The sequence below is a fragment of the Fusarium tjaetaba genome, assembly GCF_013396195.1.
Source record: "Fusarium tjaetaba strain NRRL 66243 chromosome Unknown NRRL66243_c0000021, whole genome shotgun sequence".
Taxonomy (NCBI): domain Eukaryota; kingdom Fungi; phylum Ascomycota; class Sordariomycetes; order Hypocreales; family Nectriaceae; genus Fusarium; species Fusarium tjaetaba.
The window spans coordinates 248-22,153 of NW_023501217.1; the positions used below are offsets into that span (position 1 = coordinate 248).

The 21,906-nt window shown below is 48.7% G+C and overlaps 9 protein-coding genes across 9 annotated transcripts; 4 read left to right on the top strand and 5 right to left on the bottom strand.

Moving 5' to 3' along the window:
* Positions 1–893: 893 nt before the first annotated feature.
* On the top strand, positions 894–3,912 carry FTJAE_876 (cutinase transcription factor 1 alpha; the record flags this gene model as incomplete). Its single annotated transcript, XM_037355610.1, has 8 exons — positions 894–999; positions 1,061–1,105; positions 1,161–1,700; positions 1,753–2,097; positions 2,152–2,433; positions 2,485–3,038; positions 3,092–3,579; positions 3,633–3,912. 8 exons carry the CDS (start codon positions 894–896, stop codon positions 3,910–3,912), a joined length of 2,640 nt encoding a protein of 879 aa, XP_037211906.1.
* A 948-nt stretch (positions 3,913–4,860) lies between these two features.
* Positions 4,861–5,826, bottom strand: FTJAE_877 (uncharacterized protein; the record flags this gene model as incomplete). The annotated part of the gene is made up of 3 exons (XM_037355620.1): positions 4,861–5,327; positions 5,380–5,538; positions 5,589–5,826. The coding sequence occupies 3 exons, from the start codon at positions 5,824–5,826 to the stop codon at positions 4,861–4,863; spliced, it is 864 nt and encodes a 287-aa protein (XP_037211907.1).
* Positions 5,827–6,065: 239 nt separating this feature from the next.
* Positions 6,066–6,716, bottom strand: FTJAE_878 (thioredoxin; the record flags this gene model as incomplete). Its single annotated transcript, XM_037355631.1, has 1 exon — positions 6,066–6,716. The coding sequence occupies one exon, from the start codon at positions 6,714–6,716 to the stop codon at positions 6,066–6,068; it is 651 nt and encodes a 216-aa protein (XP_037211908.1).
* Positions 6,717–8,280: 1,564 nt separating this feature from the next.
* FTJAE_879 (low affininty zinc transporter) lies at positions 8,281–10,050 on the top strand (the record flags this gene model as incomplete). Its single annotated transcript, XM_037355642.1, has 4 exons — positions 8,281–8,476; positions 8,558–9,586; positions 9,640–9,739; positions 9,792–10,050. 4 exons carry the CDS (start codon positions 8,281–8,283, stop codon positions 10,048–10,050), a joined length of 1,584 nt encoding a protein of 527 aa, XP_037211909.1.
* Positions 10,051–10,564: 514 nt separating this feature from the next.
* Positions 10,565–11,796, bottom strand: FTJAE_880 (uncharacterized protein; the record flags this gene model as incomplete). Its single annotated transcript, XM_037355654.1, has 3 exons — positions 10,565–11,457; positions 11,506–11,658; positions 11,745–11,796. The coding sequence occupies 3 exons, from the start codon at positions 11,794–11,796 to the stop codon at positions 10,565–10,567; spliced, it is 1,098 nt and encodes a 365-aa protein (XP_037211910.1).
* A 269-nt stretch (positions 11,797–12,065) lies between these two features.
* On the top strand, positions 12,066–12,930 carry FTJAE_881 (FRG1-like family; the record flags this gene model as incomplete). The annotated part of the gene is made up of 2 exons (XM_037355665.1): positions 12,066–12,442; positions 12,495–12,930. The coding sequence occupies 2 exons, from the start codon at positions 12,066–12,068 to the stop codon at positions 12,928–12,930; spliced, it is 813 nt and encodes a 270-aa protein (XP_037211911.1).
* A 445-nt stretch (positions 12,931–13,375) lies between these two features.
* FTJAE_882 (mitochondrial carrier family) lies at positions 13,376–16,656 on the bottom strand (the record flags this gene model as incomplete). The annotated part of the gene is made up of 6 exons (XM_037355676.1): positions 13,376–13,571; positions 13,622–14,029; positions 14,076–14,175; positions 14,230–14,526; positions 15,190–16,332; positions 16,386–16,656. The coding sequence occupies 6 exons, from the start codon at positions 16,654–16,656 to the stop codon at positions 13,376–13,378; spliced, it is 2,415 nt and encodes an 804-aa protein (XP_037211912.1).
* A 1,275-nt stretch (positions 16,657–17,931) lies between these two features.
* FTJAE_883 (haloacetate dehalogenase H-1) lies at positions 17,932–18,859 on the bottom strand (the record flags this gene model as incomplete). Its single annotated transcript, XM_037355687.1, has 2 exons — positions 17,932–18,649; positions 18,696–18,859. The coding sequence occupies 2 exons, from the start codon at positions 18,857–18,859 to the stop codon at positions 17,932–17,934; spliced, it is 882 nt and encodes a 293-aa protein (XP_037211913.1).
* Positions 18,860–19,852: 993 nt separating this feature from the next.
* Positions 19,853–21,492, top strand: FTJAE_884 (f-box; the record flags this gene model as incomplete). The annotated part of the gene is made up of 2 exons (XM_037355698.1): positions 19,853–20,230; positions 20,281–21,492. 2 exons carry the CDS (start codon positions 19,853–19,855, stop codon positions 21,490–21,492), a joined length of 1,590 nt encoding a protein of 529 aa, XP_037211914.1.
* Between the last annotated feature and the right edge of the window lie 414 nt (positions 21,493–21,906).

A 21,906-nucleotide genomic window follows, 5' to 3' on the forward strand; every position in this document is an offset into this window, starting at 1 on the left:
CCATACGCAGACAGATCAGGGCACTCACTCACTCTGCTGTACTCTTCCAAGACAAGTCCCATAGGCCAAGCTTTCCCCGATACATATTATAACATCACACCCATGTTTTGATGCCGCCCTTGGCCCTGCCCTGCAAAAGCAAAGACGAAATAACTAACAAGACCAAGACCAAAGAGAGACAAAGTCAAAACTCAAAGCCACACGCAGTGGCTCTAAACACCCGACTCTACGGTTCACTTTAACTCTCACTACCTTGCTCTAAGCTTTCCAAGACACACCATCATCTACATACATAGTACCCCGACACGCCCCTAGCCAGCCCAGTTCCAGCTAGTCAATCCAGTCCAGTCCATCCAGTTCAGCCAGCCAACTCGATTTTATTCTAATACTGGACGTCTTTTAGCTGGTCTAGCTTTCGTACATACCATACAATATCTCTTGTCTGTCTGTCTGTTCTGTTGTTGCGGATTTCGCCTCCTTACGTTACGCTTTTTCTCTTTTGCACGACAAATAGTTTATATCTCTTCCTACCTACTTTGCTCTACTCTACTCTATCCTACCCACGTCGCACACCTCCATTGTCTTGTCGCCCCGACTTGGATCTTGACCTTATTTACCGCCCAACGTTAGCCCATCGTTGCTTGCTTTTGTCGCCCACCGTCACGACATTGTCCCCACGAGCATCCCTCCACCCCGCGATTCTCCTCCCCATCGCGCGCAAACTCCCAAACTCCGAACATCTACCTATATACCATTTACTCGATCGTTTGCGACGATCTCCCGACTCTCGTTCATCTGAATTTGCGAACCGATTTTTCATGTTGGCCGCCGTCATCGTCAATACTCGACGTTCTTAGAGGTACAAACCTCGGAACTGTACTGTACTGCTTATAATGTCAAACGACGACCCTACTGTTCGCCGAATCTTACCACAACAATCCCAAATGAATTCCTTTTCCTTTGCGCCGCAGCAATATACGCAGCGCGAGACCCAAAAGAGTGCGTGGAAGCATACCGCATATTCGTGTGCTATTTTGATATGGTAACTAACATGGTGTAGACTATGTGTTCGTTGACGAGCATAACCGCCATAAGCGGTTGAAAGGTATAATTACCCGTCAAGGTACAAACTTAATAATAGCATGCTAAGACCACAGCAGTTATGAGGGCTTGCGAAGGTTGCAGAAGACGGAAGATCAAATGTGACGCTGCGACTACAAACACATGGCCATGCTCGGCCTGCATAAGACTCAAGCTTCACTGCGTACGGCCAAATGGTTTCGATGGAGCCAACGACTCGACGACTTATGACACGACACCCATGAACCCTTCAGATCAGTATCAGCAAATGCCAATGCAACATCAAGTAATGAACCCAGGCGCAAAGATCTCGCCAGCTTCTATGTACGGTGCTCCTCAGCCAGGCTACCCTGACCCAAGTGCCCAATATCAGCATGTTCAGTACGATCCTTCTCAGCAAGCTGGAGGCATGCCTTATGGTGCTGTTGCGCCTTCAGGTTCAATGATGGAACAGCATTATGCAGGCCAGAATGTGTTTCCCACTCCTCCAATGCACCAGCCACCACCGCCTCCTCAAGCTCAGCAGCAACCCTCCCCAGAGGCCTACTCACCTGGAGAATATCAGCATCATGACCTTGCAGATCTCTTAGGAACGCTGAAGGTCAATGAAACTGGCACAGGTAGGGCTCATAATACCCATACTCACCCATATAGTTACTGATGTCCATATAGCTCCATATCTCAGGAACAAGGCATCGTTCAGACGTGAAGAGGAACCAGCTATTGAAGACGATGAGGAGGAGTTCCCAGCCAATTTACCTAAGCCTGCACCTGGCCACAAGATTCGCATACCGCCTGAGTTGATGCCCGATGACGACACAGCACTCAATTATTTCGACCTTTATTTCACTCACGTTCACCCTTACGTTCCCGTGTTGTGCAAGACGGTCTTCTACCAACAATGGAACACAGATCGAAACGCTATTTCGCCTTTGATTCTGGAAGCTATCTTTGCTATGGGTGGACGTTTGGCCGAGGACCCTGGTGAGGGCCAACAATGGCTTGCCCTCGCTTCTCGTAAGTGCTGTCAATTTGTATGAAGATAATTGTGAGGGTACTTACACAATTTAGGACACGCCGATTCTTTCATGGACATTCCACGTCTGAGCACCCTTCAAGCCCTGCTTATGATTCTCAAGGCTCGCGAAGCTGCACCCAAGCGAGGTTACTATTATCGTTCTTGGATGACTGTTGTACAGTGTGTTCAGATGGGCAAGGACCTGGGCTTGGATGAGCATTACGAGGACCACCAAGCAGGTATTTCTTGCGAGTTTACCCCGGTTGAGTGTCAACTTCGAAAGCGACTATGGCAGCTGGTCTTTGTCTGCGAGGTCATGGTTGGAGCTCCTCAAGGTCAGTGACAATTGCATGAATACTGTTGTGTTGATGGCTAACATCAACAAGGGCGACACGACCACGCAGTAAAGCTTAACACTGTGGATTTCACCGCTGCGAGACCTGTTCCAGGCTGCGAAGAATCCGAATACCACATCTCGCGCAATTTCAGCTACTTCTCTCAGGTTGTGCGAACTGTTGCTACCATGAGCAAAGTCTACACAAGACTGCGAAGACGAAAGGATTGGGGCGTTGATCCTGAATTCCAGCAGTTGGGACAGAGCTTCAACACTTGGCTGACAGAGCTACCTCCGGATCTGGCCATTTCCTTCCCACCAGATGGATCGCCTCCCTGGATTCCCTCGCACTTTATTGGAAACATGCACGGATACTACTACCTGGCCTTGATTCTGTTCCATCGACCTATCCTGTCATTCCTTGACCCTAATTCTCCGGATGGACAATGGAAACGCCATATGATGATTTGCTATAGCTCTGCCAAGGCATTGTGCCGTCTCCAGGAGGCAACTCTCAACTCATTCGGACTTACCGGACTCCAGTGTATGCAGCGAGGCTTTAGTTTCTCTCTTTACGCAGGCCTCTCTTGCATTGTCATTCATCTGGTAGGTTTTTTGAAGAGGATAGCCGTCGACGCAAACTGACTCATTCTCAATAGGTTGCAATTGTTTCACCAGACCCCGAGTTCAACACTGATGCTCGCGAGTACTTTACGAGGCACATGAGGGTGTTGGAGAAGGTGATGGCAGCATGGCCGATGCCAGAGCTGGAGAAGCAGATCAACGCACTACGAGATGCTTTCTCAGCAGATGTTCGAAAGCCATTCGTCCTGAAACCCAGCTTTCCCTATGGCAGCCCTCACCCTTCCACGCACTCCAGCCCTCCTCGTGGTAACGACTCATTCCGACCAGTAATCCACCGGACAGGGTCCATTGATCAACATTTGGATACACACGGTGCTCAACAAGTCAGTTATACCAACCACCCCATTACACCTCCTATTTCCGCGGGCCCTTTGGACAGCAAAAGTGACTCCCCAGCTGTACAGTCGCTCGTCATGATGTCGCAAGGATCACAGGCTCCTGGGATGCCCCAGAGCATGTCGATGACGGACCAACCCGCATGGAACCCATCGCGACTATTTGAGTAAGTTGAAGCCTCTTCTGCTGTGATCTAGCAGCTCGCTAACTGGTCTACAGACAATGGAACACCACATTTGGTACGCCTGCCTCTCACACACAATCCAGCTCCACCCCACCTCACACGAGCCCTCTTAACGCGTCGTCCTCAGGTGCCACGGAAGTTCCCACTATCCAGGATATCCAGGCAGTTCAAGCTTCAATGCCTGCTGGATCGCATCAAATCTCGCCATCTCAGTACTCGTCTGCACCGGTGCCAAACTTTGTCACCCCTGCAATGTGGCAAGAGTCGGTTGCAAGCGTTTACGAGGGTGGGTTGAAGCGAGCATGGGGCCAGTGATGAATATACATACACTGGTGAAAGGATGCTATTGCTGATTGAGCTATCACCTCTCAAAGATGAATACTCCTGAAGCTGTTTCCTACTAAGCTAAAGGCGATCTGTCGGCGAGCTCTGTGCTGGACTTGGTCACAGCAGCAGAGCTCCTCTTGACGAATCTGCTAAGGACATGGCCTTCTCAAGTTATTAGACTTGTCGCAGTCCTTGATTACATGTTCCGTCACAGACAGAACTTGAATGCAGCCAGAAGAAGGAAGGGCTTGTATTATTGTATAGAAACCGGTTGATTACGATGGTTTGACAGGATTGACAAGAACATATAACGAGCCATGATGGAGGCGTTGAGAATTATTTAGGCCCACAAGCAACAAATGGAAAGGGCCCGTACCTACTATGAGGTGCGTTTGTTTCGGTTGGACAGGCAGGATCCATGTACCAATATTTGTCTACGTGATTGACGACCTGGAAGGCTTCTGGCGGAGCATTGGGAACAAAGGAAAAACAGAAAGGAGTCATGGCTTCTGGATTGGTTCTATTTGATATGCAACGTATAAATATCATGGTTGCGTGCACTGGGCGCATTATTCGAGAGCTTGATTGATCTGTCCTCATGTAATGGTGATATGTGTGCTATTGAAGTGACCAGTATGTAGGGGTGTGTTCTTGACTAGGGTCTTGATACGAAGTCTTGAGTTGATGAACTAGACTCCCCATTGGACGTCGATCAGAGCAAGGGTCAACCTCATATATATTAGTCTTCCACATGGAGATTATGCCCGTTGCTCCGAAGCAATGGTTCCCGCGTTACCTGTTCATCAATTCATTGGGCCATGTTGTCTGTTTCTTTACGAGACTAGGCCTGTGATACTAACAACGAGCGAACCGAAGAGCATTCCCGTTTCTCCGATATATCGTACATACATGGTAGTACAGAACCGGACAAACGGTTCAAATCGAGACATTCCCCTTATAAGGTGACGCAGCCTTCAACGCCCGATTGTCAATGCGCTCCTTGATGACATCCCAGATCCAACCATCGACCTTATCCGTCTTCTTCTGATACCGGACCCGCGTCTGCGGCCTCTTGTCCTGCACGTAGAACTTGCCGACGGCACGGAACATATACCACTTGCGCCTGGCGTTCTCGTCCTTTGTGTCACGGACGTAGTTGATGAGGCCGAGGCGGCGTCGCACAGGGCTCAGATCACCGGCGTGCATGCTGCTGTAGCGAGGCTTGGAGATGGCGCTCATGGTGGTCAGGGTGAGGGGCGTTGTGGGAGGGAGGTTCTTGATGAAGCGCTCTAGAATGGGGCGTGATGTTCGGGCGTAGGGGGGGAGGTGGACGTGGATGTGGGTTACGAAGGGGGAGGTTATGTAGGTGACAAACAGGACGGGGATGATGCCGCATAGGACGACTTGGTGTTGTTAGTTTGTGGTTTACTATGGGAGAGATGAGATAGGACATACCGCCTGCGGTGAGGAGCTCGGGCTTTTCAGCTTTGAAATAGCTTGGTGCTACGATACAGCAGAAGAAGACACCAATGAAGAGTGTTGTGATTTTGAGCATGGCCATGAATGTGATGCGGCCTGTTCCAGCATGATATATGATGAGTTTCTCAGGAAGTTCTAAACAGCATCAGCCACCATTCTTTTAACCATCTCGCGACTGAACATACCGAATTCCTTGCCATCTTTAGAAGCAGCTCTAGCCTGTCGCTTAAGCTCATCTTCAAGCTTAACAGGCTTCTTGGCTGTAGGTTTGGCGTAGCATCTCACTTGAGCTTGTAGAGATTTTTGTAGTGAGCGACGAAAGTTTCGCGGGAGAGCTGAGGATTGAAGAGGCGTTGTTTGGCAGGCGAGAGAGGTCAGTTGAGTTGGCCGTAGCCTTGGTATTATCATTCTTAATTGATGCATTGTGACTGATGTGAGTTATGGCTTCAATGAGAGGCTCATGAGGGCGATGTCAAAAACTGATGGTAGTGGGGAGACGCGCTGAGGTTGAAGATATTTACACAGGGTAGAGGCCGTTTTGTCACCATAAAATGACCAACTCGGAATATTCTGGTGAGAGCTTCAATTGTCTATAGTTATCATGAATTCATTCATTCTATTTAGAGCTTATGGCTCTTGTGTCTCTGATTCTCTGATTCGAGTCAAACAACATTCTTCTGTAGCCATTCAATCCACTGCTCCTTCGACCATCCAGAGCTGACATCCTGCACAACACCGTCAAACACAGCAGTAGGAGTGACATGCACACCGATCAAACGGTTCATCTTGGTGATGACCTTGACATCGTTGGTGACCTTGTTACCCGCATTCAGCGCCCCATCCTCACCAGGCTTGTCAGAGATCACAAGCAGATCAAACACCTTGTCCGCATCAACGCCAACCTTGGCTGCAACCTTTGCCAAACGACGATACGTATCATTTCTCTTCTCATTCACAACATTGACATCAAAGTAATCCTGCTGCTCGTCAAATAGCACAGCGCTAAACTCCCAGAACTTCTCAGGCGCAAGGCGGAGAACAGCGAGAGCAACTTCGTGCATGAGCGTGGAGGAAGGATGCCATGGCTGGATCTGCTGGCGGAAGATAAATGTGAGGCTGGATGCCCAGGCCGGGTTGGCCTTGATGGCGGGGATCACGTCGTTTTGCAGGGTGCGGAAGATCTTGGCGGAGAAGGGACAGCAGTAGTCGAGGTAGAACTCGAGGGTGTGAGTTGTGTGAGCCACGGCTGAGTCGGAGGCGGGAGGGTGAGCGAACTGGAGCTTCTGCCCGGCGAATTTAGGAGGGAGAGCCATGTTTGAAGTATCTGGGATGCTGATTTGGGTGAGTTATGAGAAGAGATGCTGTGTTTTTTGAGGTTATCACAGAGTATAAATGAGGTTGTATTCATGTGAAGAAGGATGATGCAATTACGCAGCATCATCGCATCACGTCTTATGTAATCGCGGCTCCGTTTCGTATATGATCCTAGATAAGACCCATATCGTTAAACCTTCTTGCATTGATGTCTTGATGATTATTCCCGTCGTCTTTTCGACTCGAATCACGGTGATCAAGCTTAAAGTATGCTTGTTCTACAGTGCTGATTGATTCACAGCTCAAGCGCAACAGCCAAGAACTCTTGTCGATCATAGCAGACCAGTAATATATGGGTGGGAACAGACACAAGACCAGGCGCATTATCGATGTAACAATTGGCAGTCTCATCGTCACTTGGGCCTCATTTCTCCTCCGGAAGTTTACCGCATGTGAGTGCGGTCAAGCTGCAGGGAGTTCATTATCTCACCAGTGACGAGACATGCTTGCTAGTGATAGCTTAAAGCTATTGGACCCTTCGGCTTTCACCTCGATTCACCGAGTTGCCATGCAAGTTATACGGCATAGACATGGCGTGCCAAGACGGGGAGGGCTGTAATTCTCTGCCGGTGTTTGGCTTGGTTCGATGAAGCGTATTCGATCGTATTCCTGTGGGGTAAAGAGAAAATCTAGACTTTTCTACCTTTCCATGGGTAAAAGCTGAGATTCTCTTGTGATCAAGTGATCAATAGTTTGTGGATATTCTGTTATTCATGGATCATAGGTAGCTACGGAGGTCTCCCGAGCTCTTGAGCCGCCCGCTCGCAAGCTTCTTCCGGCCGATGACCGGGACCCAACGGAGGAGAGAGAGAGAGACTGCGGGGAGGTACAAGGAAATGCTCGTGGTTTTCCGTATTGACCCGTGTATCTCGAGGCACGAGCCAATCAAGACAGACTGAGCCAATGTCTTGGGTTGCTGGTCACGCGGGCGAAGCCGGGGATATCGAGTTCCCAAGACTAGGACAAGACAAGAAAAGAAAAAAAGTCTGTCCTTACCTGATCTGGGCTGTCAAGGATGCCACCTCCCCCAGTTTCTGAAGCAGGTGAGTGGAGTTTTAGCGGCTGTGTTCTGCTTATCCAGGTGCCTTTAACCCTTTTGTCTGCCGACCTGGTAGTTACAGTTAGATTTAAAGTAGTACACTACGCGATAACTCTATTCTCTTATATCTCCGTCATCGCATCAATTCCAGTTCCTTACCTCTTCCAATTCGTAACGTATTCACTGCAATTATCGAAGTCATCAACATTGATTGAAAATACTCTGATTGACTGTAATCGGCCGAGACTTTGTATTCGTGGCCTTTTTGCCAGTGACGACAAACAAACTTTACTGGAACCTTTTCAAACAGCCTCCCTATCAAACGATCCTCTTCCACAAAGTTAGGGCTGAACTCATCAAGCCAATACCCAAAAGGTCCGAACAAGATGATTTGCCTATCTAAAGCAGATGAATCTTTCTATCAGCGCTTGACTTGGAATCAAGCTCCTTCTCCCCTGGCAGCCATGAACACCACGCGTCAGGATCTCAATGGCATCTCCAACCTGCGCGAGCATGTTGATGCTGCGCAGGATGACGGAAGTGGAGGCACGAGCGGAAGTCTATTGAATTCGCACGATGAAAGTAATCAAGCGGGGAGTCATCCTACAGAGCCCTTCCTGGGCTCTGAGAAGGATGCGGGACGACTGTCCCGTATCTCGGGTATGTCTGAAGAATCTCATGATTATCCCTTGTCATAATCCACATCTCAGTTTCATTCGCAGTACTAACTCACCTACTCAGGACTGTCCTCGTATCTCAAGACGGTAGATGGTGGTGATGACCAAATCCGTCTTCATCGAGGCACCCTCTCGTCATGTGCCTCGCACATCTGGAGCTGGACCGTCTGGGTCCTCTCTGTTCTTGTTGTCTCGACAATCATCTCATCCTGGAACTCCCCTGCCTCTGCGCCTGCTGCCATGGCCTCAATCCCCAAGGCCCATGAGTCGATTCCTGTTCAGGTCTCGCCTCTCCGCAAGCGAAGCACCTGCGAGACTGGAGGTGTCAACAAGGCTGAATACAACACTCCTCTCCATGTTGGAGCCTTGTTCATTATCCTGTGCGTTTCGACGCTTGCTTGTGCTTTCCCCATCATGGCTACCAAGTTCCCAGGTCTAAGGATTCCGACTCGTTTCTTCTTCGCTGTACGCCATTTCGGCACTGGTGTGCTGATTGCTACAGCTTTTGTCCATTTGCTCCCCACTGCTTTCATCTCTCTCGGGGACCCTTGTCTGAGTAGCTTCTGGAACGAGGACTACCCTGCCATGCCTGGTGCCATTGCTCTTGCTGCCATTTTCCTTGTCACTGTTATTGAGATGGTCTTTCACCCGTCTCGCCATGTTTCGCCCGCTGAGGTCACGTCCGGAACCGACAGCGATGCCAGCATTGTTGGCAACTCTAACAGTGGCGGGTGCATGGGAGGCACAGGCATGCTCCCCATCCGGGATATGGGACCTATTCGTGGACGATCCTCCAGCATTGGTCAGGGACTTTCTGTCCTGAATAGCAGAGATGAACGATTGGAGAACCTGGAAGAAGAAGCTTGCGAAGATGACGACAACGCTCAATCTGGAAGAAAGAACCTCGAGGAGACGAGCCTCGAGGCTGTACAGATGCCAAGCTTGACCCCAGAGCAGCAGCAACGTAAGGAGCTTCTCCAGTGTGTCTTGCTCGAGCTTGGTATTCTCTTCCACAGTGTTTTTATTGGCATGGCGCTTAGCGTTTCGATTGGCAACGAATTCATTATTCTGCTCATTGCCATTGTCTTTCACCGTAAGTGGACATATAATGTTGATGGCCTTGAACTTGGACTAATACGATTGTAGAAACCTTTGAAGGATTGGCTCTGGGCTCTCGAATCGCTTCCATCAAGTGGCCTGAGGGCAAGATGCAGCCTTGGTTCATGGCCCTCGCCTATGGATGCACGTAAGTATTGAATACCCATTCGTACAGTATCACCCACTAACATTATTACCAGTACTCCTCTGGGACAAGCTATCGGCCTTGCTACCCACACTCTCTACAGCCCCAACTCCGAAACTGGCCTCATTGTCGTTGGTGTCATGAATGCTATCTCGGCTGGACTCCTCACTTTTGCCTCGCTGGTTGAGCTCCTTTCCCAGGACTTCCTCAGTGACGAGAGCTGGCGATTCCTCCGTGGCCGTAAGCGTATCTATGCTTGCCTTTTGGTGTTCTTCGGGGCTTTCTTCATGAGTCTCGTGGGTGCTTGGGCCTAATTGGCTGAGTGCTTTACTCAAACCTGACACGCGTACTTGATGCTTCAGGAATGCCATGTTAGGATACGATCATTTATGATCTAGTCCCTGCCAGTTGTATGGCTGAATTCTTGGTAATTTCATCAATCATTTCTGCATACCTTGGTCCAGGCCCATTCTTTTTACTTCTCTTCTCGGCTGAAAGTGATTGATTTACTACAAAGCCGGACACATTATCATCGCTGCTAAGTTTTTGCTTTCGTTTCAATGCCCGCGCTGCCCCTTTTACCCTACTAGAGTGATATCTTAAGTAGGGTTTTGCAGGACAAATCACTCTCCTTATATGCATGCTACAAAAGAGAAAACAAACATGTTCCTATATGTCACATTGTGTAGGCTGTTAGGACTGTTTTTCGATTGAGCTTAAAATACACACTCATTTGAACAACTCTCAAGAATAATTATTCTCGCAAACCATCAAGACGTGACTTGAAACTGCGCCGCAAAAGTTTGTATTTCTGTATATATCAAGATATCATGACACAGTATTCTTATCAACAATACCCCGAGCAAATTCTCCAAAAGTAAGATGCTGCTTGATATCCACCTCCTCACCCAAGTTAGGCTGAGTAAACACCGCCAACGTGTTACGCGCAATCTTTCCATCACTAACACTAGCTCTCACGCCCCTGACAAAGTGAGGCACAGCCTTGAAGCGACCGGCAGTGATACGCTCCAGAGCTTCACCAGTCTGGAAAGCAATGCAATCGCGAGGAATCTTGACTTGAACAGTCTCGCCTGTACGAGACTTGATGTACAGACCAGCTGAAGGGTCAGGGGATGAGGGAAGCTCATCAAGGGGTGGGAGAGAAGCGCCGTTCAAGTTTGTAACTTCTGGTACAGCGGGATTTGTCTTGTGCTCGTCGATAAACATGGCTGATGTAAGACCAGTCAAGCATCCATGGTCCAAATGCGTAGCACACCAGTCATCCTCATCACCGCCATTAGCAGCAGGGTCGTTTTCTTGAGGGTAGTAGTGCAGCAGGCGGGCCTTGGTGGTGCTAGAAGTGCTGACAACGTGCTCTAGGTATCCAGCTGGATAACCTGGAATATCCTCTTGCGCAAAGCGATCGCAAGCACGTGCGACGAGGACAGCTACGTCAATGATGAGGCGGCATAGGGAGGTGACAGAGGGCTTGAAGCCTGGAAGAACATTCTCTGGTGGCCAGACATTGGGGGCGAGATATTCGGGGAATGTGTCAATGGAGAACTCTTCAGTTGGTTTGGCGCATTCGAGAGATGGGTCGATATAGAATGCGCAGTTGGCGTAGTACGAGCCCTTGAAGGTGTCGACTTGGCCATTTTTAAGAGTCTCCTTTCCGAGGGACCAGCCAGTCAGATATTTAGCCCTGGCGTTCTCAAGTTTCTCTTGACTTGTGTTAGTGAGGGCTCTTTAGTAGTATCATGACAACTTACCAAGTTCCTCCTTGGGAAGGTTGCCGAGATATGAAGCGTAAGAGAGAGCTTGGTGTCTAAGTTCGGGAAACTCTTTGGGGACGTCTTTTACGACGAGAATTCCGAGAGAATCAGGACCAAAGGCTTCTTTGAGGGTTTCAAAAGGAATATTGCCTATGAATTATTAGACTCTGCTGTTTTATAGGGCGAGGGAGATTCATCATGACAGCGGCGCTATCATGAATGTAAGAGGTACGTACCATCCTTGAGGTCCTCAAGAGACACAGAGACAGCTTGAGCTTGAGCAACCATTTTGACCGAGATACAGCAACTAACGACTCAACTGATACGACAGGTAAAAAATAAATGGAGTCAGGGAATTATTCTCATCTTTTTATTTCTTTTTTCTCTTACAGAGGTTACCATGAGTTGCGGGGGAGAACCGATTACATAACCAATCACCTTCCCGAACAGCTCAGTTCCCGTAGTGGAGCTCGCCGTATCCCGGCGTTGACCGTCGGCCTCAAACCTCCCTGTAACTACCTAACTACATCATCAAGCTAAACCTCGAATATCCGATCATGGTCAAGCCATTGACATTTAAAGGCGACAAGAAGGTCAAGAAGCGCAAGCGAACAGACCCCGAGAAATCTCAACGCGATGGCGTAGACGACGAAGCTGGGCAGTTGCAAAAGACTGGCGAAGAGCCAGAGAATGACGACAGTTGGGTTTCTGCTGAGGCAGCGACAGATGTTGTTGGCCCGATCATGATTGTTCTACCGACGGATGAACCTTCGGCGCTGGCGTGCGATACGACGGGAAAGGTGTTTACGATTCCGATTGAGAACATCGTTGATGGGAATCCTGCGACGGCGGAACCGCATGATGTGCGACAAGTCTGGGTCGCGAATCGCGTTGCTGGCACAGAGAGCTTTCGCTTCAAGGGTCATCACGGAAGGTAATTTAACCTCTTCATCTAGAACTATACCTGTAGCTAATGCGTAACACAGATACCTCTCCTGCGACAAAATCGGTCTCCTCTCAGCCACCTCCGAAGCCGTATCCCCCCTCGAATCCTTCAACGTGATCCCCACTGGCGACACGCCCGGAACTTTCCAAATACAAACCCTGCGCGACACATTCCTTACCATAAAAGCACCCAGCAAAGCCTCTTCCAAAGCCGTAGACGTGCGCGGCGATGCAGACGACATCTCGTTCGACACGACGTTCAGGATAAGAATGCAGGCGCGGTTCAAGCCCAAGCTGCGCGCGTCGAAGGAAGAGAAGGCGTTGGCGAAGATTAGTCGAAGGGAGTTGGAGGAGGCGGCGGGGAGAAGGTTGGATGAGGATGAGGTTAGGAGGTTGAAGAGGGCGAGGAGGGAGGGAGACTATCATGAAGCGTTGTTGGAGATTAAGGTGAAGAGCAAGCATGATAAGTTTAGTTGAGGACACAAGGTTCATGGAAGAAGGCAATATGGGGATATTGGCGACTCAAATCAGAGGCTACGGTTAGTATTGATGCTTACGGTTCCTGGTGCTTTCGGCTAACGCCTTGTCCTAACAAGGCCATCAACGGGAGGCTCAACGTTCATCAATTCAAAAGCTAGGCATATTTGGGTGGCCGAGTTGACAGAGACTACGGTTCGTACTTGAAAACATATAAAATGTGCGTTAGTCGAAGCTTTTGCGGTCAAGGACGCACATCAAATAATACATAATGAAATTGCATCTTGAACAGAAGATACCGTTCCTCATGATTCGGCGTTATTCCTGAATAAATCAAGGCAATGATCCCTTCTATGACAAGTCAAACAGGAAATGTCAGAAGCACAGTCATCTTGCAAAATTTGATCGCTCCATTGTTTATTCGTTTTATCTTGATCTTCTTTCCTTAATTGGGCCTCCAAGCCTTGACATTTCCATCCTCACCGGCAGTATACACCACATGGGCCTCGTCAAAGAAGCAGAACGACCTCACAATCTCCTCCCCATGAGCACCAGGCAAGCCAACACTGTTCTCCCGATCCAGCGCCCATCCCTCACCACTGGGGTTCTTAGCAAGAAAGACAAGCTCAAATCCTTGCTTACTACATAACGTCAGCATCCAGTTCACAAAAGGGGGGAGTGTAGTTCTTACTCTTGAGCTCCGACACCGAGAATAGCTCCGCTACCGTCCATCTTGGGCGTGATATCAGCGACGTACTGACATCCCAGAACAGATCTCATATCGCCAAAGTCCTGTACAGCATCACCGTTTGCGCGCTCCTCGCTAACATCGTAAAGAGCACAGCGCTCATCGTGAGAGAGAGCAGCTACTTCTGTCGCTGAGAGCCACGCAGCGCGGTGAATAGAAGCGTCGACGTTGCAGGTCTGCACTGTGAGATCATCTTCATCTGCAACGCGGGTGTCGTACACGTTGACGAGACCGTCTGTTGAGCCGGAGAGGAGAAGAGCTGGGTTGGAGGGGTTGAAGGATAGGTCTGTTACGTCGTCACTGTGGACTTCTTGGTAGTGTGCTTTGGATGATGGTGTTGAGCGCACGTCCCTGGGGTTGTTAGAGGGGAGCTTTGAGTAGTAGGGGGGAGATTTACCAGAGATGGATGGATGCTGTGTGGTTTTGGAGTTCCGTTCCTACGGCGATAGTCTGTGTATCAAGACTGCAAGCCATGGATAGAATAGGAGCTTGACTAGCTACACTCACAATCAGCAATTATCCTACCAACTTCACTCATATCTATAACTCACCTTGAAACTGCACAACATTCGCACCTGGTCTCAAATCCCACACACCAACAGTTCCATTCTCACCAGCGGTACACACAATTGAAGCATTGCTATCAAACACCTGCAATGTGGTCAAGTTGCCGTGCTGGGTGGGCAGACGACGCTGAGGACCTGCAGAGAGACGAGTTGGGTCGAGAACAGAGAGGAACTGGTCTGATGAGATAGAAGCGAGACCAACGGATGTCCTGTGTATGCCGAGGACGTATACGTCTCTGCCGAGGGAGAGGCCGTCGGCGCAGTTGAGTGTGTACATGATGGCTATGATGAGTGTTAGTGAGTTTGTGGATGGTATGCGAAGAATTTGATGAGTCGAAGTGTCGTCAAGCGTGACGGCCTGAGGACTGAATGGTGAGGGTATTCTCTGATTCAAGCGTACCTTGAAATTTTAATCTGATCACTATTATCCTTAAGCAGTTATTCGTCCAAGTCCGGTGATATTGAGACCCAAATGTTGAAGATTGAAGTCTTCAGTCCCACTTTTCGTTGTGAATGGCGGCCTCGATAACTGAATATTGCCCAACTTAACGCTCAGATGCAGAGGACTACGGACTCGCAAGAAAACAACTACATTGGATGCCGTCAATATTGATAGATTCCTGATATTCTACGTCTAGTAGTCTTATATCACCGGTAGTCACACACTAAGTACATCAGTTTCAACCGTCACCTAAGCGAGGACAACCCATGATGCTAGCATCTCTGATCTTACATATATTTTACAATTATTATCTATCGCTCATATTTGATACAGTGCTCCGTCTATCATCAAGAATACCAAAAAACCAATCGCAACAGCAATTGTCAGTTCCAAGGAGAAGAGTTCTTGTTTCGCCTCCTCCCCTATAACGCCAAATTCATCTATTTCCTCTCCGTTGTTTTGGGGGTATTTCCTTTTCCATCCAGTTCGTTTTCATCACGAACGATCGTTGGAGCTGTGAAGACGTCGCTCGTTGACTCCGCGGAACGCTCGCTTGCCTACCTCGTAGCTGCTGATCATGATGGCGCATGCTGGGGCAACCTTGAGGGTTCGTGGGATCCATCCCTTCCATAGTCCTGAGGCTCCTTCGGTCTTGAAGATGTGCCAGAGGAGGCGCACCATACTGCGCTCCTCGGGGGCTGCTACTGCGCTGGCGCTGCTATGTTTGGCCTTTTTGGAGCTGTCTTGGTAGATCTGTGTTCGTGTCTTTCCGACGTCGAAAGGTGTTGTGACGAAAGATGCGAAAGCTCCGGACAGAGCACCAGCTGTAAAGGCATCCACAAAGGTTTCGGTGTGGTTCTCCTGCACCTGCGATCGTCTCCTTGCTTCGGACAGGTCCTCCTCCAATGGCAATGAGTGACCATGGCGTTGCTCACGATAATCTGTCAGTCGTGATCGTATCGACTCATATCCCCACCAGTAAAGACCTGAGAAAGGAACGTCTCGCCAAAGGGTCAATGTCAAGCCTCTCCACAGCGCAGTATATCCATGTGATCCCACCATCTCCTTCACACTCTCGAAAGCCTCCACAAGGTGATTTGTCGTGGATGCTCCATGAGCGGCCTGCATTCGCGTCTTGACGAGTTCAATAGGGCTCACAGCGGTGGCTGCTAGGACACGAGCAGCTGAGCCAGCAGTCAAAGGTGCCGAGGTATCAGAGAAATGCGAAAATGGACTCTTCGGGTTAAATCGCAAATAATCGTAACCGGTAAAGTAAATAATATTCGAAGGGACAGCCATGACAAGGGTGGGCGATAACCCTCGCCAGAGAGTCGTAACGCCCTCATTGCGGGCAATCTTTCGCAGACCGTCGAAAGTAGAGCTGAAGGTTCGGCGTTGGACCTCTTCAACGGCACATTCGGCGGGTGCTGGAGGCGCGACGATACCGTCTATCCTAGGCGCAGCGAGACAGAATTCGGCGTTACCGCCAGAGAAGAAGACCTCGCGGCAGCAGGATGTGATGCCAAGTTCGGCGGTTTGGGCGGGGGAGAGCGAGGTGGTGGTAATTGCGAGTTTAGAGAAATCGACGGTCGATCGAGGAACCTTTTGCGACTGAAGTCGCACGCGAACGACATCGAGGGGCGTAACTGTGCAACACTGGTTAGCATAAGTCTGATCGAGGATGAAGAGAGATACCTACCAAGTAATGACGTTAATAAACTGCCCGACATGGCCGACACCATCTTCTGCGTCGCTGTGATATCAACAACTCCATTATTGTTACTCCCAGCGCCTGCCGCTGGTATTGATTTACTCCCACTGAGGATATCCCTCCCGTCGTTGGGGCCCGTTGGTTCAGCATCCATCATATGTCGTAGTGAAAACTCGTCATCGGCTTGGAGGGGGTTCTGGTGGTGACTGTGGTGGTGGTGGTCGTAGCCACTGGGTCGATTTGTGCCGACAGTGGCCATTATTGGGGTAAGTCGAGTGTATACGTATTCTCCTCAGTTCATGGTCGAGCAATTGGGGAGAGAATCAGATCAAAGTCCGATGAAAAAGAAGAGTACTGGACACTCAAGGAGGAGGAAGGAGCAGTAGATATGTGTAGGTTGTCGAGATAAGGAAAAGGCAAGCTGAGGTGTCGATGACGATGACTCGATGGTAGTGGTCTTTGGTGGAGAGGTTTCGCAGTAGTGGCGATCTAATGGCCGAGAAAAAAGCACCCTTTTGTCCCCTGAACAAACCAATCGATGAGTCGTTATGTTTGCGATGTTGACATTGATTTTTTTTTTAGAGTTCCGTTCTGGAAGTTGAATGCCGAAAGTTTGATTGATAAAAAAGTGTCTTTTGCTGTGGAATTAAAAAGAAAAAGACAGACTCCCCGGACGAAATCCCCGAGGCCGGCCGGAGTAGGAGAAAAACGATTCGGTCTGTCGGTCGGTCGGCTAGTATCGCACTCGATCAAATTGCGCTTTAAATAGTGCGACCCAGAAAGAGGAAAAGTAAATTACCGATGCTCTCTTGTTATTTCACGAATGTTTTATATAGTTTGCTCTTTAATGATCTTATCGCATTCACTTCTTACAAGTACCAAGCATATAAACAAAAAAAATTATGGCGATATCGCCCCCCATTGTTTTGCTAAGCCCGGGGTCGGAGCATCGGGGATTGGTGCACCAAAAAACGGTTTGCGCCCTGTAAGGTACGTACCGTAGGTATGCGGTCATTTTAGCTGTCATCTGCTTTGTGAGAGCCGCAGATTTCCGCAGCATGATGTCACGGAGTGTTTTGATTGGTTCGATGCATATCTTTTGGACAAAAGGGTTGCTGGAGCTTCAGTGAGCTATGTCAGTGGCTCAGGGACCAAATACGCATTGTGATTGACGAAATCTTGAATGAAACAAATATCAGATACCTCAAGACACGAGATTTAATGATATATTTTGCTTAAACCATAGTATGTCACGATGTTAACTTTTGAAGACAATCAGAAGATCTTGTGGAGTATAACGTTAAGCACGCTTGGCTGCTGATCGTTGTGATAAGATTATCAATCTCTCATTATCAATCTCCCTCCCAGGCATCAACCTCGGAGAGCAAGAAAACATCGGAGCTTGATAAAGGTATCCTAAACTTAGCAAAAGTATCCTAAACTTGTCAAAAGTATCCTAAACTTATGCCAATTTACCTTAGTCTTTTGATTATTTAGGATCGAGGTCTCGAGCCTTCTTCTCTCTCCCCATTGTCTACTCCTTTCCAACAAACTCAAGCACCGCCTTCACAAACCCTTCAGGATTCTCCTCTGCAATCCAATGTCCGCTCTCAGGCACCGAAGCAACACTAAAATTCCCCTTTTCGTGAACTTCGCCCATCATTTGCTCAGCCATCTCGCTGAACTGATTCATTCCGCCATTAAGACCCAACGCCTTCACTTTACATTTTCCATGCCTGGCAACCCACTCACGATTCTCCTCCGAATCTTTCCCAAACTCTCTATAGATATTGAAACCGCAGCGTAGAGCACCTGGACGACTAAACATTTTGACATAGTAGTTCAAGTCCTCTTGGGTAATTGCTGATGAGTTGTACGAGTATTTGTCGTAGAAATGGCCGAGGTAGATCTCCTCTCTGCCTGAGACGAGAGCTTCGGGGAGATCGAGAACTTGGTGGAACCAGAAGTGGAAATGCTGAACGCCGTGTATTTTCCATGTATCCTCGTGAGCTTGAGTTCCTGGGAGGGGACATTCTCCCCAGATGACAGATGCTGTACGATCAGAGTATCGTGAAGCAAAGGTATATGCTATCATACCACCGATATCATGACCAACGATGTGGACTGGATCTTTGATAGAGAGATGGTCCAGAAGTTTCAGGATATCAGATGCCATAGCTGTCTTGGTAAAGCCTGTCTGGGTTCTGTGCGAGTATCCAGCTCCACGATAATCTGGGGTGATCACGCGATATCTGAGAGGCATGAGTATTGGACATGTTGTTGGCCTATATGACTTACCCAGCTGAGGAGATAGGACCAATGACTTTTCGAAACTGATACGAAGTCTGAGGGAAACCATGTATCAATACCACAACGCCTTTCTCATTCCCATCGGGCTTGGTATCAGTGTAAGCGATGCTGACACCGTTGTCTAGAGAAGCTGTATAAAAGGCACGGTCCATTGCGATAGGCTGTATAGTAAGGTTCTTATAAAGGCGCTTTTGTGTTTCTTTGAATGGTGAGTTATCCCTTTCATGTGCCCGTTGCGAGCTCTTATATCGCATGTAATACAACGTTGGCATGACGCTCGATGACGCTGAAGACTGGGGATTACAAAGCGATCATCTCGAAATTCACGACAAATTCCAAGGAAGGGGGGTAGTAGCACCAATTAATGCCTGATGCGCCCCAAGAGTAAATCGAGATTTCTTGATTGTCCAGTTTCTCAACGTTGAGGATGTTGGCGTAATAACGTCGTGTTACAATTGGCCGATTGATAGCTTGAACGGATTTCGTTCATGTCAACCTAACGCTTTAATACTAGGAGTAAGTATCTAATATTAACCACATTCTAATTTTACTCAAGTTCAATTTATATGTCAAGTTTAAGAATTAGTAGCTAGGTACTATGAGCTCAAACTACCTCAGAGTTAAGACGTGAGCACAACCAATAAACATGTTCAACTATAGGGTATGCTAATAAGCACGAGGGAAGCATTTTTGTATGATATTTGGCTGCAACGACATGTCACCAGAACGCCGCGGTTATCTAAATGCTCAAAACGATTGGAATGACTGAATGGCCTGGTAATTGCAATGCATCTATCTACTTTCACACAGCACTCACCATCGGTTCTGTGTTGACCAACCGTTTGGATTTGTAATGCCCATTCACCGTCTCTTGATCACACTAACCAAATCCATCCACCGTAATCGATCGCCCACTATGACTCGGCCGGCGAACCACAGTATTCTATTCGTGCTCTTTGCATCATCCATCACGACTTATCATCGACCACCTTCAAATTGCCCCTAATCAATCTCCCTCATTCTCACACTGACTCAATCGGCCAACATCTACTCTTTATAGCCTTCAACGTGATAATGAATTTATTGTAATAAATAACCCACCGCTTCTAAGATAAACTTCGGACATAACGGACAAGAAAAGCATCATGACATCAAACACAAAAGAGCTCGACTCTGAACTCGAGTCTTTCCGACAGAAATGGATCTCGGATCTTAAAACGAGGAATGAACACCCGGAAACTGCTGAGGCTCTGGCTGGACCGTCAAGACGACCTCATCATGGTCCTATCTCATCGTTGCCACATAAGCATGTACCTGCGCCAGTGGATGACGGTGACGATGATTATGTGCAAAGCCGTGCCTTCGATCAGGATGAACCTGTAGCTCAAGCACCGCAGGATGTTCATCATGATAGGAAGGGAAAGAAACTCGTTTCTGCATTGGACCATTTTGAGGAGGCGATGCACAAGGAGGAACAGGGTAATATGGGCGATAGTCTCAAGCTTTACCGCAAGGCTTACAGAGTATGCGATCTTAGTCCAACTCATTAGAAAATCTACTAACTCGTCTACAGCTTGACAATGGTGTTGATCGGAGATATCGTGAGAAGCACTTCCCCCAAAAGACAGCTCCGCGACCCGTTTCGCCAACAGCTACCAAAGCATCAGCAGAGGCTCCTCAACCTCCCAAACCAGAAGAAGTTGTAGAAACAAAGCCTCTACCCATAGGCGAACTCATAGCCAGCTTCTCCGGGTTGAAAATCGAGCCTGCCCCTCCTCCCATCGAGGGCATGCCAGAGCCACCATGTCCCATTGCCGATCTCCCCGATGAGATCCTCATTCACATCCTCCGCGACGTCGCAATCACAGATGTCGGAGAATTCGCCCGCTTGTCCCGCGTGTGCAAGCGTCTCGCATACCTCGTTGCTTCAGAGCAGCGTATCTGGCGCCGTGTAGCTCTTGGTTCAGAAGTCGGTTTCAGCTCGCAGATATACCGTTTCGAAAAGGGCGTTGAGTGGGACGATCTACCAGAGGAGGAACAAGAAGGCCCTGAGATTCAGGACGGTTTCGTAATCAGCCCCTCTGAGCTTGAACAACGCAGACGCGATGCCAATATCGCTTTCACTGAGTCTCTCATACCCTCTGTGTATCCAACCTGGAAGCAACTGTTGCGCTCACGACCGCGAATTCGTTTCAATGGTTGCTACATCTCCACAGTCAACTATGTGCGCACTGGACAAGCCTCAACTAATCAGCCTACGTGGGGCAGTCCCATCCATATCGTCACTTACTATCGATACCTCCGTTTCTTCCGTGATGGCACACTCATCAGCCTTCTCAGCACTGCCGAACCGGCAGATGTCGTGCACCACCTGACTCGCGAAGAGCTCAACGTCCATCGTGGTGTTGCACAGCCTCATCTCCCCTCCGCCGTCATGGCACTCGCCCTTCGCGGTCGCTGGCGCCTGTCCACTGCTGCTGATCGCGATGAAGGCTCTGACACAGACCGGCCTGGTCCAGCTACTGGCAGGCATGATCGAGACCGTGATCCAGAAGGTGATGTGTTCATTGAGACAGAGGGCGTGGGGTCCAAGTACATGTATCGCATGGATCTCTCTATGCGAAGTGCTGGCAAGGGGTCCCGCAACAATAAGCTTATCTGGCGTGGCTTCTATAGCTACAATAAGTTGACGGATGACTGGGGCGAGTTTGGCTTGAAGAATGACAAGCCATTCTTCTTCAGCCGCGTTAAGAGTTATGGGTTTGGTCAAGAACATATTGCATAGCTGGTCAAGAGACACGCTGAATGATATTGTTCTGGTCTGCATTTAGAAGCATAGATTATCACAAGCATACAAGTATGAGTCTACGAGTTCAATCCTGCCATAGCAGAGTAAATATATCAGCCATCTTCACCGGCAAATATTTCACTTCCAAGCGTTGATTTTGAGGCTGATCTGTGGTCATTGATACGTAAATTTGTAATATACTGATATTGCCATCATCGTGACATTTCAGGCTTTAACTCTTTTATAGATCCTTCAGCAACATCCAACTTCGTCCCTTCCATCAAATGGCCTTCGCCAAATCCGTCCTAAAAAACATGAAGATGCAAGATATATTAAGCATCTTCCTAACCGTAGTGCCCAAACCAGATAACGCCTTCATCGCTGGCCGAAGAATCTGGCATGCCAAGTATA